The sequence below is a fragment of the Bombina bombina genome, chromosome 2 (assembly GCF_027579735.1).
Source record: "Bombina bombina isolate aBomBom1 chromosome 2, aBomBom1.pri, whole genome shotgun sequence".
In the NCBI taxonomy this organism is placed as follows: domain Eukaryota; kingdom Metazoa; phylum Chordata; class Amphibia; order Anura; family Bombinatoridae; genus Bombina; species Bombina bombina.
In genome coordinates, this window is record NC_069500.1 from 880,070,712 (window position 1) to 880,088,411 (window position 17,700).

At 34.8% G+C, this 17,700-nt stretch overlaps 1 protein-coding gene across 1 annotated transcript in view; it reads right to left on the minus strand.

Annotated features, from left to right (window-relative positions):
- NRG1 (neuregulin 1) overlaps positions 1 to 17,700 on the minus strand; it is a 168,745-nt gene that overhangs the window by 82,439 nt on the left and 68,606 nt on the right. The window contains exons 4-5 of the mRNA XM_053703221.1: positions 17,002 to 17,034; positions 1,124 to 1,135 (exon numbers count right to left, since the gene is read on the minus strand). Of these exons, the coding sequence (XP_053559196.1) occupies positions 1,124 to 1,135; positions 17,002 to 17,034 (45 nt within the window). The remainder of the gene's footprint in view (positions 1 to 1,123; positions 1,136 to 17,001; positions 17,035 to 17,700) is intronic.

The following is a 17,700-nucleotide window of genomic DNA, read 5'->3' on the forward strand; positions in this document are numbered from 1 at the left end:
GTCATTTACAGCATCAAAGCTGAAAATGTCAAACAGACTTTTTTTTTCTGCAGAGTAATGGAAGGTGTGGCAAGTTGCTTTGCTTATTCACAACGCAGGCTTTTGCTTATTGCAGTCTGCTACGTCTTTTTACAAGGATGTTATAGGGCAATTTTATGTAGCCATTATAAATATGATACTGACTTTTGTAAATGAAATATTTAATTGCTATACATAATTACTTCCAAGAAAAGATATAAAATGACAATAATCCATATCATCCTAAAATATAATTTTGATTTCTGTTTTTTTTTATCTCATGGAGAAATAGAAAATACTTATGCACAAACTATACTTGTAAGCTTTTTCTTTTATTTTGATGATAGAGAACAAAAAAGTAATATATGCTGTTTTACCAATTACTCTAAAATTATTCAAGAAATATAAAAGTTGACTGTATATGCAGAGATGTATATAGAGCTGCCAACCTCTTGTGGCATTTATAAATCACATATGGATAGTTCCTATTCCTGAGACCCAAACTTGGTAACCTAGACACTCAAGAAAATGTTTGATGATATAGCATTCAGAACTTTTTTAGAAATAAAGCATCACATTTACTTTTAACAGTTAAATAGATATAGAGTATGTAGGTAAATGTCTTATAAGTTTAACACTGTTCTGACACTTTCTTAAATGGACAGTGAACACAAATTTTTATATAACTGCATGTAATAGACACTACTATAAAGAAGAATATGCACAGATACTGATATAAAATCCAGTATAAATCTTTTAAAAATGTAGTTAGAAGCTCCCAGTTTAGCACTGTTGATGAGGTTAGGCTGGGATACCCAGTGACAGAGCCTGGGACACTCCCCCTCCCCTTCCATGCATATGAAAAGACCCTTAAGACAAACAGCAACAGCTGTAGACCTTGGTCTACATCTGATACTTTGGGGCTTGGTTAGGAGTCTAAAAATCAGCACAGTGTTATTAAAAAAATAAGCAAAACTATACATTGTTACAAAAACAATCCCAGATGGGCTATATAAATGGATAATCTACAAAACATTTATGCAAAGAAAAATCTAGTGAAAAATTTCCTTTTAAAGACAGTGAATGAAGGGATCATGTAACTGACGCTGCAGATAGACTCACCAGCGATTTCCTGCTTGGGATCAGTAGTAGTAGTAGTTCTCTGGGGCTCTTGAATGGTACTTTTACTATCTGCAATGGGTTAAACACAGTTGGAGTGTCAATACTGCAAAAATTGTATGCACTATCAAATAAGACTAGAGCATGTTATTTTTACAGTAGAATGTTTCTTTAAACACACTGCCATCTTTGTTTGTTCAGAGAGATTCTTATATTCTGATATCGTTGTGGCCTTCAAAGTCATGATTTTTTGAAAATGATAAAATATGATAAATCAACCAACTCTCATCCAACATCAAACCTTGTGTTTAAATTTATGAACCCAGTAAACTGAGCTTTCAAATATATTCTCATCTTGTATGACCTGTATATTTGAGAATGCCACCCATAGGGAGAATTTTATTTGCCTATTACATCGCCCACATACATTTCACATCTTTTCCACACTGAACTGAAATAGATAGTTGTGTTATTTCTCCTGAAGGTAGAACATCAGTCTGCCGCAACACATTGGAAGAAGGAAACTGACATTAAACCATGAATGTCAGAGGTTTCAATGTGTTACAACAAATTGCCCACACACTGAGCTTTAAGAACAGTTAGTTGAATGTGAAAAAAATCTATAACAGAAGATGCAAAAGAAAGATCAAGATGTTACCATTTTACATGGCTTTGGCAGCTGCTATAAAAATCAACAGTAACACAAATTAAATAGATATGTGGGAAACTGATGCTGACAGAAGACAAGAACTTATTGGCCTTTGTAGGCTGATTGTTAACTGGTTATAACAGTCATTAAAGGGACATAATACTCATATGCTAAATCACTTGAAACTGATGCAGCATAACTGTAAAAAGCTGACAGGAAAAGATCACCTGAGCATCTCTATGTAAAAAAAGAAGATATTTTTCCTCACAATTTCCTCAGCTCAGCAGAGTAAGTTCTGTGTAAAAAGTTATACTTCAGCTGTTGCCCAGCTGCAGGTAAAAATAAATAAATGAAGAAATAAACAGTAGTCAATCAGTATCAGCAGTGCTGAGGTCATGAACTCTTTTACTGTGATCTCATGAGATTTGACTTAACTCTCATGAGATTTCATAGTAAACTTCATTAAACTGAATAGGGAAATTAGATGAGAGTGCAGGAAAGCTCACTCCCTTAGCTGTCCCGGGACAGACATACTGATTTTCTGCTTAGAAGTCCTTTACAATGGGATATGGCTACTTAGGAATTTTTGAGGTAAAATATCTTTCTTTTTTACATAGAGATGTGCAGGTGATATTTTCTAGTCAGCTTTTTACAGCTATGCTGCATCACTTCCAAGTGTTTCAACATTTGGGTATCATGGCCCTTTAAAACTTGTTAAAATAGAGTCCACACTTAAGTGTTCTTCTTATGAAAGTCTGGCTTAGCCAAAAAGATATTAAAAAATTGATAATCTTGAAATTATTTAGGTAGATCATTTAAACATAAAATAGTATTTGTGGTACCAATACTGAGCAGTGCTTAATAATTACTATTATTATTATGCCCTGCATGTTGATAATTCATAAATGGTATTTCAGCCTAATAGGATTTCTAGTTTTGTAATTCAACGGCCACTTTTGCCTCATTCAAAAGCCATTTCATGGCTGCTCACATGCCTTTTTTTCAAAGTTAACTTTATTGTGAATGCTCAAATGACATGTTCATAGTTTAATACAAAAAGTAATAAAAGTATAGTTCAAAAAATACTTTTAAACTATTTATTTGGAATAGAGTTTGGCTGTGTCCCTTACACCCCATTCTTCTGTGCTTTTGTGTTATTTTGATTGGAATGAGTGCACCGTGTGGGGTCAATAGCTTTAAATTTAAAGGGACACTGTACTGTAAAATAAGTTTGTATCTTTCTCTTCATACACAAAAACATTCTTATCTCTTTCTGAATACACTCGTGTTTCCCAAACCGAGTCATCAGTACCCTTAAAAGGCCAGATATTCATTATATCTTAACTAGAGCACAGGTGATATAATCAGCTCACCCATAAGCTGATTATTTCACCTGCACCCTAGTTGAGATATAATGAATATCTGGATTTTCAAGGGTCCTGAGATCATTTAAAAATGAACATTTTAGTACCTATATCTCCCACCACTAAAGGAAGAATAATTGCAGATGCTGTCTCTTGTTAACATTACTTGTATATACATCAGCATTCATATTTTCAGTAAATGTGCTGGTTTCAAATTTCATAGAAATAGAAATGTCTAAAAATGTCAGCATAACTGAGATAAACGCATTTACAAATTGTATTTTTTATTTTATTATTATTTTTTTTAAACAAACAAACTTCCCATTGCATTGTAAACTATGCTGAAAGAACAATGTTTGTTACATTACTGTGAAATATTTTTTTTTCTCCATTTTCTAGCCTGAAACCAATTAAGAACACTCTCAAGTTCTCATCACTCTAGGTAGATGCCGCAGATATAAATCCAGGATTTGGCACTGACACAAGCTATCGGCATAGCATGCTGAGCAAAAGAAAAATGACTGTCAGAAGATGATATTCAAATTACTAAGTAACCAAACAACCTGAAAAAAATGCTGATAAGGATAAAAATTCACTCCTAGTAAAATGTAGTTGCATAAAATATAATAATATAGAAAAAGACTGAATAGTAAGTTAAATGTTTAACAAGAAATGAGCTATGCCACCTTTTAAAGCAAAGCTTAAAAGGGGGAAAAAGAAAACCAGAAACAGTATTCGATCGGGTTTATTGACACCTCCTGCTAGCGGAATCTGCAGGGGAGGGCATTGCACCAGCAGTTCACAAGAATTGCTGGTGCAATGATAAAGGCCGACAGCGTACTTCGTATCATGTCCGCTCGCACATTGATAAATATGCCCCATAGCATCAATTAATTCTTATATTTGAATCCAAGTTATTTTGAATGAGAAGAAATTGAAGAATTTGGGACATATATAGGGGAGTGAGTATGCACCGAAAAATGAACCCTAATTAAAGGGGCATTAAAAACCTTGTAAATACAATATTTTTATGAAGCCCTGCAATAAACTATCATATTCTGTGAGTTTGAAAATGTTTGGAATGCATTAACATCTTGTTTGCTGCAACTGTTTTTCAATATTTCAATAGCCAAAACTCCACTCACTCCCAGCCAATCAGGACTTGTTGCTGAAGTAAACATGGCTAGCCGTGGTCATTAAGCTAGCAGAATCATCATTGATTTGCAGTTCCTTATATATTAATCTCCAGAAAAGTCAGTTAGTGAAAAATCTGCGGTATGGTTTAGATTTTTGAAGCCTGCCACGTGAATATCCAGTTGTCAGAATTTCCAATTTGCTTCTATTATCAAATTTGCTTCATTCTCTTGTTATCTTTTGTTGAAGGAGCAGCAATGCACCATTGGGGCCTAGTTGAAACCATTTAGTGAGCCAATCACAAGAGAAAAACGTGGGCAGCCACCAATCTGCAAGTACTACCCAGGGTGCTGAACCAAAAATGAGCCTTCTCATAAGTTTACATTCCTGTTTTTTCAAATAAAGATACCAAGAGAACGAAGAAAAATTGATAATAGAAGTAAATTAGAAAGTTGCTTAACACCACATGCTCTATCTGAATCATGAAAGAAAAAAAATTGGGTTCAGTATCCCTTCAAAGAGACAGCAAATATAATTCTATATGTATGTATGAAAGAGCACTAAGTATATATATATTTATATATATATATATATATATATATATATACACATGTATATACATATACATATATACAAAAAGAGAAGCACTCTACCAGGAACAAATTGGTGTACAGCAACATGCCTCAGAATAAACTAAATTATGTTGTATTTCTCAGTATAGGAATAACCATTTTATTAAAAACAAAAGAGAAACAAACAATAAAAAACGGAACTACATTTGTATACCTCCTCTTTCAGATGTAACAAACAACAAAATATTAGTCCCTTTTAGAAAAATGTAAATGAAAGATGCATCCTTAGAAGTAAAATATCCATGAACATGATCTATTATGTTCCTTTAGGTATTACAATTCCTTTGGGCCCAAGGGCTTGCATTACTCAGTAATTTGATACAATGAAACTGCAGGTTACCCCAGCATATAACTATACTAGATACAGAACTATACAGATCACTGCAGTGCTATAAAATAATATCTTATATTTTAACAGTTAGAGTACAGCAAACATTTGAAGGGATAGAAAGGTCAAAATTAAAATGTGCATGGTATGCACGGGCTCTCACAGCATATGGGCAAAACTAAAGCTGTAGAGATGTATTAAAGGGAGAAACGTAGATTTAGACTATAATCTAAAATTAAATAAATAATTGAATCTGAGAAAACATTGACTGACCTATGTGTGGGAAAACAACAGTTATTTCAAAAGATACAAATGTCTTTATTTTCTGTGTTGTACAATGAGAAATTGAGATTTAAGATTTTGTTGCATTTCTGTTTGGCTTCAAAATGAAAATAAACAGTTTTAAAGGTATATGAAACCCTACAAAAAATGATTTTGTACAAATTTTTTTTTCCAATTTACTTCTAGGGGTCAATTTATTATTGTGTGGATGGGCATGATACAATGTAGCGTATTATGTCCACTGCACATCGATAAATGCCAACAGCATACGCTGTCGGCATTTATCATTTCACCAGCAGTTCTTGTAAACTGCTGGTGCAATACCGCCCCCTGCAGATTCGCGGCCAATCGACCGCTAGCAGGGGGTGTCAATCAACCCGATCGTATTCGATCAGGCTGACTGCTGTCCACCACCTCAGAGGTGGCAGACGAGTTTAGGGGCAGCGGTCTTAGGATCTCTGCTTCTACTGTTGCAAATGAATTACTAACATTATGGCCATATAGTGATCCACACACACACACACACACTTCTGAGCTTATGACTCTTCTTTTCAACAAAAGATACAAATAGAACAGAGAAAATTTGATAATAGAAGTTAAAAAGTTATTTAAAATTGCATTCTCTATCTGAATAATGAAAAATAAAATGTGGCGTTTCATGTCCCAAAAATTAAATAAACTAAAACTAAAGATTAAATAGTGTTTTTTTTCTCATGCACGTTCATTTTTTTATTTTTATTTTTCCTTTAAGTAACTGAAAATTAGAAGATTAGGAATCATGCTATTAAACGGCACAAAATAGCACAAAATAAATTAAAAAATATCTGATGAGCAAAATCAAATGTAAACCAAAATGTCCACGGTACTAAAATGGCTAATGTATGTATCATTCATACTTTGGGGCCTTTTTATGAAGCTCTGTGTTTCTGGCGAGCCTTCAGGGTCGCCAAAAACACAAGTTATGAAGCTGCAGTCTAAAGACCGCTGCTCTATAACCTGTCCGCCTGCTCTGAGGCGGCGGACAGACATCGCCGAAAATCAACCCAATCCAATACGACAGGGTAGATTGACAACCCCTGACAACCCCTGCTAGCGGTTGATTGGCCGCAAATCTGCAGGGGGCGGTATTGCACCAGCAGTTTACCAGAACTGCTGGTGCAATGATAAATGCAGAGAGCATATGCTGTCTGCATTTATCGATGTGTCCATGGACATGATCCACAATATCGGATCATGTCCGCTCACACGTTCTTAAATAGGCCCACAGTGTCCTAGCGTAAAACTACCCACAGTAAATCTTTCCATTAACCTGTATTAACCTTTAAATAATTTTCTAAGTTATTTCTATGACAAGCATTTTATCCCACTATTGTTCAACTAGATTAAATCTATGCAAGCAAAGCAAATCTATATTTCATTCTGTCAAAAAGGGAGAAGAACTGCAAATACTGTATCAGAGTAACTCATGTAATTCAGTGCAGCTCAAATGATATTTGAACATAGCACTCGACTCCAATCTGTCCTTCATACCCCACATCCAATCGCTCTCTTCATCCTGTCGCAACCACCTACGCAATATCTCCAAAATCCGTCCTTTTCTGAGCGCTGAAACTACTAAACAGCTAATCCATTCCCTAGTAATTTCCCGGCTTGACTACTGTAACAACCTACTAACTGGCCTTCCTCTCTCCCGCCTCTCCCCCCTTCAATCCATCCTAAATGCCTCTGCTAGGCTAATCCACCTCTCCCGACGCTCTGTATCTGCCGCACCCCTCTGTGAGTCCCTTCACTGGCTCCCCATTCACAGCAGAATTAAATTCAAAATTCTCACTTTGACCTACAAAGCCCTCACCAATGCAGCCCCCCCATACCTGTCCTCACTCATCAACAAATATACTCCAGCCCGTCCCCTAAGATCCAACAACGATCTACTCCTTGCCTCTTCTACCATCACCTCCTCTCATGCTAGACTACAGGACTTCTCTCGTGCGGCACCAACCCTCTGGAACGCACTTCCTCGTGCTGTCAGACTTTCCCCCAACCTCTCCTCCTTTAAACGCTCCCTAAAGACCTTCTTGTTCAGGGAAGCCTATAACCAAATCAGTAACTAATGAATTCCACTTGCCTAATAGTTGCCCTCATCTAACTTCACACTAACATCACTCCCACCTTTGCAGTCCCCACCTCCTGTTTCTCACCCTCCTACCCATTGTAAGTTCCCACGGGAACAGGGCTCCCAATTCCTCCTGTATTTGTTTGTTAAATTTTGTCTGGTGTCTCATATTGTACTGTCCTTTTATTTTTGTTACCTATGAACAGCGCTGCGGAATCTGTTGGCGCTTTATAAATAAAGAATAATAATAATAATAATAATAATAGCAACAAAAGTCTAGTACTGCCTTGGTATACAATAAAGCTTTCTCCATCTGTAAACCATGCATTTTGCATGTATATAACATAATGGGTGATTAGGGTTTATTAACCAAGTGGAGAGAAAAATAAGCTCTGGCTGCTTCTGAATAATAAAGGGATATATAGCTGCAGAACAGTTTATTAATCATGTGTGCAATAAACTGCGTACCCTTCAAGCAGGAGCTTTTAATGCACCAGGACTGGCAACTACTGGGTTATTCTGTGCCAATCTCAGAGTTAAAAACTACTGCTTATCAATGTTCCTTTTTTAACTTGTATTGCAAACTATTGCACTGGAATGTCCCTTTAATGATGATCTAGAAGTCGTAAGTAAGACAGAAAATAACAAAAATATATTGCAAATCAACAGTTATTCAGTTAGTTAAAATGCTACAAGAATATATATATATATATATATACTGTATATACTGTATATATATATATATATATATATATATATATATATATATATATATATATATATATATATATATATATAGACTCCAAATTAGTGCACTCTCACTTGCCAACCCAAACACGGACCAGGGTGCTTAACAAAATATTCAATCTGGACAAGGAATAAGCACTCACTGGATTTAAGCACAACAAACTATTTATTCGGCAGTGACGTTTCGGGGCATTCACCCCTTCCTCAGACGTATATATATATATATATATATATATATATATATATATATATATGTAGCAAAACAAAGAATGGAGGGCCCTTCGGGTCTTTGTTGCAATAAGGTGATATTTTTATTGAAAGTATAGCATCACAAAAGTCAACGTTTTGGCTCCTTCAATGAGCCTTTCTCAAGACAATCTTACTGACAGTGCATCGTTTCAAGCGGCCATTCCTAAATAGTGTATTGTCTTGAGAAAGGCTCACTGAAGGAGCCGAAACGTTAACTTTTGTGATGCTATACTTTCAATAAAAATATCACCTTAATGCAACAAAGACCCGTGAGTGCCCTCCATTCTTCGTTTTTTTACATGAATATCTTATGAAGAGTAACCTAGACTATGTATGGGATACCTAAAGAGTGAGTGCATGAAGTGAATGGAATATATATATATATATATATATATATATATATATATATATATATATATATATATAAAATTAATTTTTTTCACTGATATGTATTATAACACTCTACCTGCTCTTGGCAATAGTACTTCATAAGAACAATGCAGACACTCTCTCCTAAGAGCAATGAAGTCTTCAGACCATGTTTATTTAGAGCCTTCATAATTTAAACATATGAATTATTCATTATTTTTAATATAATGCAATTTAGATCACATAGTACAAATTATCTCTAGATTAATAAATATAGAGTATTATATATAGAAGGTTATATTGCACATTATTTTGTTACATTACAAATATAAGCATATATAGTTGCATTTTAACATAGAATTCTAATGAAAATGTAAAAATATTCATATGTTCATATGTTTAGGGTAAGTAAAAAAAAATGAAGAATTGTTGCATATTACAACATTATTATTATGAATTTATTTCTTTTGAAATCCAAAGTAAAAATAAAATGAGAAATATTAAAAAATATGTTGCTCTAAAAATATCTTAGCTATTTTAGTGAGATATGAAAATAAGTTTAAACTAATAATAATTAATGGGCAAAATCTCTTCTGCCTCTGTTTCTACGAGTTCCTTTATCCACCAATAAAAAGCACAAATCTGTCTGGCAATCCATGTAGTTACAGGAAGTACTATGCATAATTGAAATGGCTGCAGAGGCTGCGTTACTTACTACTGCAGTGGTGAGATTTAGATATTGGTTGCAGGAACGCAGCCAATGCATTAGGAGATGGGATAGAAAAGATTTAAGCCAAAAAATAGCATAGTAATAACAATTATTAAAAAAGCAACATCTCATCTAAAATATCTGCCAACATAATGCAGTTCATTTGGATAGAATTGTGCAAGTCACTATTAACCATTGCATATATTCACTCAAAAACAGGCATGATTAATTGTTTTTCCATTGTGTGTCTGTATGTGTATACATTAGAGACTGACAATGGTAGTTTAACACTTCTTCAAATGATCTACTTAGCTTTTTCATTACTAGCCAATTATTTTCTTACTTAAAGGGACAGTCTAGTCCAAAACAAACTTTCATTATTCAGATAGAGAATGTAATTTTAAACAATTTTCCAATTTACTTCTTTCACCAATTTTGTTTTGTTTTCTTGGTATTCTTAGTTGAAAGCTAAATCTAGGAGGTTCATATGCTAATTTCTAAGCCCTTGAAGGCCGCCTCTTAGCTCAGGGCATTTTGACAGTTGTTGACCACTAGAGGGTGTTAGTTCATGTGTTTCATATAGATCACACTGTGCTCATGCACATGGAGTTACCTAGGAGCTCGCACTGATTGGCTAAAATGCAAGTCTGTCAAAAGAACTAAAATAAGGGGCAGTTTGCAGAGGTTTAGATACAAGGTAATCACAGAGGTAAAACATATATTATTATAAATGTGTTGGTTATGCAAAACTAGGGAATGGGTAATAAAGGGATTATCTATATTTTAAAACAATAAATATTCTGGTGTAGACTGTCCCTTTATATTAGTATTTCCACTTTGTTCATAATCTGACATATTATTTCAAGGATTAATAAGAGCATGAGATTTTAAATATTTTCCAATTTACTTCTATTATTAAAGGGACACTGAACCCAATTTTTTTTCTTTCGTGATTCAGATAGAGCATGCAATTTTAAGCAACTTTCTAATTTACTCTTATTATTAATTTTTCTTTGTTCACTTGCGATCTTTATTTGAAAAAGAAGGCATCTAAGCTTTTTTGGGGGTTCAGAACTCTGGACAGCACTTTTATATTGTTGGATGAATGTATCCACCAATCATCAAGAACAACCCAGGTTGTTCACCAAAAATGGGCCGGCATCTAAACTTACATTCTTGCATTTCAAATAAAGATACCAAGGGAATGAAGAAAATTTGATAATAGGAGTAAATTAGAAAGTTGCTTAAAATTCCATGCTCTATCTGAATCACGAAAGAAAAAATTTGGCTTCAGTGTCCCTTTAATGCAGTATAGTTCTCTTGGATTCCTTTGATAATTAGCAATCCTAAGTGAGGGCAGGAGCATGCATGTGTCTTTAGCTATCTGGCAGCAGTGTTTGCAACAACATTTAAAGCAAAGTTATACATAGTTGTAATTAATGCTGTCATAGACTTCTAAAGACAACTGCTCACTCCTATCATTCGATCTAGGTTTTCTTAGTTACAAAGGATGCCAAAAGAACAAAGCAAATTTGATTATAGAAATAAATTGGAAAGATATTTAAAATTGCAAGCTCAAACTGAATCATAAACATTAAATTTTGACTTTACTGGGCCTTTAATTCAGTCTTTCATGTTCCTCATTGTAAATTCATGCATTATTATATATGGAATAAAACAATCTGTAATTTTGCTATAGGCAGAAAATACTCTATTAAATACATGAAAGAACATCAATTAAACATGCAGAAATTGTAAAGTAAAGTAAAAGCTGCTTACATTTAAACAGATCTGTAGTAAAATGCATGTAATATGTATTTTAGCTGATAGGAACAGGAAAAGTACAGAGCACATTGGTAACTTTAGCTAAATTGTGCTCACAATTTCCTTAAAGGGACACTCAGGTTAAATACAATTTTCATGATTCAGATACAGCATGTAATTTTAAACAACTTTCCAATTTACTTCCATTAAAAAAAAAATGTGCACAGTCTTTTATAGTTACAATTTTTGAGTCACCAGATCCTACTGAGCATGTGCACTAAGTGCTATTGCATTGCCTTGTTATCTTGCATTTGTTGATTATGCAAATCTAATGTGTTGACTGGTCCTTTAATCGTATGCACAATAAAGTTTAAAGAGAACCATATCTTACAGCACTCTGAATGTCTTCATACGATTTGGACAGAACATCACCTGAAATCTCATGTCTAGTATAATTGCAAATATTAAGCCTAGTGACCAGCCTGCCATTTCATTTTTACAAGCACATTTTTAATAATGAAAAAAAGAAATGATACAAGTTAATCATAAATACTAGAGAGAAATTGGATTCTGCAGCAGCATTTTTCCTCTGCCAAGTATCAGTTTGCTTTCCCCCCTACAACCTGTGTGTAATGGATATTCTGGCAGGAAGAGATGTAGCCACAAATCTGTAGGCGACTCCATCTGCCCCAAATGGTCATCAATTAAAGGCAGTTGTATTAAGGGTTGTCTTTGTTTGGCAGTTCAGTTTGAAAAAAGCCCTTCAGCACCACAGTGATGAACAGCACCCAAATGACCTAGATATCCTCTTTCAATTAGCTGCAATAACTTAGCAATGGAAGACTGTGCATTTATATGTTCTTTTACAACCTTAGGATGTTTGACTGTGTTCAGTGAAATTATAGTTGTGAAAATATATATAAAAACATGCCTTTGTAAAGAAAACTAGAGGTTTAAAATGCCATATACTCATTTTTTAGTTAGTAATGACAATTGGTATTATTTTTAAATATTATTTTATTGATTCACTCTTTCATCCACAATTAAGGCTAGATTTATTAAGCCCCTACGGCAGCAAGTTCTCTCAAGAACTTGCTTGCCGTCATTTATCAAGTAGCCTCTTTGCCACCTCTAATCTGGCGAAATTCAATCTCCTCGGTCTAGTCAGACCGAGGAGATTGACAGCTCCTGCCCGCGCGTGATTGGCTGTGCACGGGCAGGGGGCGGGATTGCACGCGAGCGCAAAATTGCGTTCGTGTGCAATGCCGAATACCTGCGGGTATTTTCGCCCCGCCACAGGCTAGCTGAGGCGTACAGGGGCGCGCATACGCGCCCCTGTACGCCTCAGCTGTAATAAATCTAGCCCTTAGTATCAGTGGAGCACATTATAAAGTAAATTCATGTGATAGATATAAATAATAATTACAAAATAATAAAAGTAATAATAATAATAATAGAATAAAATGCTAACTGACATAATCTAGCAATATGAGTTACAGTAAAGTAAGCTTGGGGGAATCTGTTTTATGTCTGCCTTAGTTGCCATAATATGAATGGGTACTCTTTATTTAAAATACAGTACCCTAGATTTACTAAAAGTCTTTACAGACTATAATTTCTCCTATTTTACTAATTTCTAGACTATTCTATGGAACCAATTCATTAAAAAGATGAGAGAGATATATAGCAGAACCACGCTAAAAAGTTTCAAAATAATGCAAGTGAGTCAGCCCTATAGACTTACAAATCTGTTCAGAAATTATGCATTGCATCTGAAAGGTGTATGAAATCTTAATATGATGTATGTATTGTATTGAACATAAAATATGTGTTTCCTTTAGGACAATATCCATATATGTATACTCTATCAGTCAGTGAACATGTATACTGCATGGAGGATCTATACATAAAACATGTCAGAGTATACTTGATTTTTAATAAAATTTGCTTGGCATCATTGTCTTGACATTCGTTGTTGAAGAGTAGGTAGGAGAACGTGTGTGAAGCACTTTATGGAAGTAGTTTTGGGAGAATGCTTTTAACAATGTTACACACTTTTGGGCACTAGATGGCAGCAGTTTGCGCACAATTTATAACTGTTAAAAACATTCCTACAAAATTGCTGACCTCTAGTGCTCCAGACATGCACATGCTACGTATCTAGATTTGATCTTCAACAAAGGATAGCAAAAGAATAAAGTAAATTTGAAAGAAATAATTTAGAAAAAAAACAAATTTAAAAAATTGTACTCCGTAATAATCATGATAGAAACATTTTGGGTTTCATGTTAGTTATATTTAAAGCTTTTCTTTTCTTTCAGCCTTTGTAAATTATATGACTCTTTAATGCAATGCAATGCATAAATATGTATCCATTTTTTAAATTATTTCTCAGATCTTAGCATTTTTTTTTATGCTGAAGTGCACACTTATTCTTTGCTTATTATTTTCAATGCATTTTCCTGATAATTATAAACATTTCGTATTTAAAGAGACAGTCAAGTCCAATGATTCAATTAGGGCATGTCATTTATAACAACTTTCCAATTTACTTTTTATCACCAATTTTGCTTTGTTCTCTTGGTATTCTTAGTTGAAAGCTAAACCTAGGTATGTTCATATGCTAATGTCTTAGACCTTGAAGGCCACCTCTAATCTGAATGCATTTTTACAGTTTTTCACCACTAGAGGGCATTAGTTAATGTGTGTCATATAGATATTAAGTTCACACACGTGAAGTTATCAGTCAGCACCGATTGACTAAAAGTCTGACAAAAGAACTGAAATAAGGGGGCAGTTTGCAGAGGCTTAGATATAAGGTAATCACAGAGTTAAAATGTGTATTATTATAACTGTGTTGGTTATGCAAAACCGGGTAATAAAGGGGATTATTTATCTTTTAAAACAACAAAAATTCTGGTGTTGACTGTCCCTTTAACTGCATAGTCTCATTTAGATTATTTCATAACTGCAACACTGTAAAAATATGACTAGACAGTTTCAAGAACTCTCACTAATTTCTTCACAATAGACAGCTATTCGTATCTGCACTGCAGTGACACTTCTGAGACTTGAGAGCTGAGCTTTTAGAGTCTTATCATCTCATTTTCCAGATTGCATTCTGAAGTGCTTCTGTCCTGCCAAGGTCAAATTGTAGATGATGATGCAGTTTGGCAGGTCTCTCGTTACTCAGCATCATCAATTCTCTGGAGCTATATTCTGAATAAATAATATCTATATGGCTTGATAATAAGCCAAAAGAAAATTGTATATTTTAACTATATTTTTAAAGAACTCCTTAAAGGGACAGTAAATATGAAGACAAATTTCAATGTGGCGGCAACATGTAAAAAAATGTCTGTATTTTTGTTCTCCACTATCTAATGTAAAAAAACTTTGATTTATCTAGTTTTTGAGGTCTCTTCATAACCAAATTAATTGGTTGACTACCAACTCCTTTTCTGAAACTCATTGCAGCTCTTATGCAGGATACAGCAAATTAGAAGCATCATATGTGTGTAGATGCTAATCAATGGCTGCATCCTGCTCTTGAAGCCCCAAATGAAACTTGAGCTATAGATACTAAGTGATGCTAATGCAAAAATTACAAATTAGTGCATTCAATTTTGCATTAAAATGTCCTTTAAGGGAAATGAGGCTTGATCAACTCAACTTATGCTGTAGAATCATCAAGAGCAATATAATGTAACAGAAATGCTCCAGAGTTTCTACAGTATGCATAGAGCCTTCTGCCTTTCATTTCTGATTTTATTACATAAACCAATCTCATTGCTATAAAAGCAGAGCTTGAGACTAATGCCCTGAAGCCAGATAGTGTGTGTGTGTGTGTGTGTGTGGGGGGGGGGATCTATTAGAGTTGCTCAGCCAGATGTTAAAGGTAAATGGACCTTCTTAAAGGGCTAGAGAGGTATTTAAGTGTTAAGCTCTTGGGCACAAAGTCCATAAAATGGCACAATTTATGGATGGGTGATGAATATGGAGAGGGCAGGCTGTGTTGGTAGCTGGTTGGGAATTATGAGAGAAATTACAATTAATTATTACATTGTTGAAAAAACTGGTTTGTTAGCCAAAAGATTAATTAATGTTTGAATAGGTGGCAGTCAGCAACTACCAGAAGTGAAGCAACTAAAATAAGTCATGAAAATACATCAACTATTCATAATTAAATAGTTTATGGGGAGCTGAATATGAAGAGAGTAATGTCCCTTTAAAGAGACATAGAACCAACACATTTTCTTTCACGATTCAGTGAGAGCATACAATTTAGAAAAAAATGTCTTATCTACTTCTATCATAAAATTTGCTTAATTATCTTGGTATCCTTTGTTGAAAAAGCAGCTATTCACTACTTGGAACTAGCTAAACATATCAGGTGAGCCAATCATAAGTGGGTTATATGTGCAGTCACCAATCAGCAGCTAGCTCACAGTAGTGCACTGCTGTTTCTGAATCTACCTAAGGATACTTTACAGCAAAAGGACACCAACAGGCCCATTTATCAAGCTCCGTACAGAGCTTGAAGGGCCGTGTTGAAGGGCCAGAAACACAACTTATGAAGCAGTGGTCACAAAGACTGCTCAGAGCAGGCGGACAGGAATCGCCGGAAATCAACCCGATCAAATACGATCGGGTTGATTGACACCTCCCTGCTGGCGGCCGATTGGCCGCGAGTCAGCAGGGGGCAGCGTTGCACCAGCAACTCTTGTGAGCTGCTGGTGCAATGTTAAATGCGGAGAGCGTATTGCTCTCCGCATTTAGCGAGGTTTTGCGGACCTGATCCGCAGTGTCGGATCAAGTCCGCAAGCCCTTTGATAAATGGGCCTGCAAGAGTTCAAAGCAAATTAGATAAAAGAAATAAATTGGAAAGTTGTTTAAAATTATGTGCTCTATTAAAATCTTGGGGAAACAAATGGGTTTTATGTCCCTTTAAATTTCTGTAAACCAATTTGCAGTTCTGACACTGATGATTCAAAAAAAAAAAAAAAGTGAGAGAGGGGCTAATTCCCAAATGAGAAAACTAATATTTTTATAAAATAATTAGCCAGGTGCACAGCACAGTAATTAACTGTGTGACCCTATTATTCAGTTTTAATAAGAAAGTTGGTGGAAGTTAGGAACGTGTTTTAAAATGCAATTAAGTATTAAGACTTTTGCCTTACGCTAGCATTTTTAACTCCACACAAACAGAACTGTGAAAATATGTTTAAAATGATCTCATGTGAAAGCAAATGAAAAGCAAATCAGTAAAAAAAAATAATGTAGGATACCACAATACTGGAAAATGCAGAGAATCTGAGCAGGAAAATACAAAACTATCAAAAGGGAAAATGATATGATATAAGAGATTGATTGAACTTAGCTGCAGTGGATGCATTTATAATTTATTTCAGCTACTTTGGCTATATAAAAATCTATGAAAAAAATGTTCTGCATCCTGCAGTATTTATGAATTTTGTCTGAATGTTCTTTTATCTTGAGTAAAAAAAAAAAACATATACTGGACCTTTCATCTTGTCTATGTGACTATACACAGTCTCTGAATTATAGATCAAAGCTATGGGCAAACTTATTACACTTTTTGTAAAGTTATACTAGATTTGGGTAAATTAATTGAATTGCATAACTTTACTAAACCTCCCACTAAGTATATGGCAGAGTGACATGGAGATTAGTAGACTGACAAATGATTGAGAAGAAAAGACAGACGAGAGATGGATAGAAATAGAAACCAATGGGAAGTGGATAGAAAGACAGTGGATGAACAAATGGATGGGTCTATGAAGAAACGCATTGGTTAATCAAGAAACAGATAAATAGATCAGGGCTTGACAAACCTAGGAGCCTGGTAGCCACTGGCTCCTAGAATTTTACCCTTGGCTCCTAACTTTTTGGGTTATTCTCCATATGTCTATATACAAATCCAAGGGTCTGGCTCCTAAAAATATGCCTGGCTCCTAAATATTCTTACTGGCTCCTAATTTTTAAACACATTTGTCAAGCACTGATAGACAAATAGATGCAGAGATGCATGGAAAGACAGCATACAAAATACATATACATACAGACATACAGAAAAAGGGTGGGAAGTGAGAGATATGGGGTTCCATGTATAAAGCAGCGTAGGTTTGCATTAGACTGCTGCTTCTTACACTCTTCGCCAGAGCTCGCTCACTCTTGGTGATTGACAGTCCCTTCTCACACG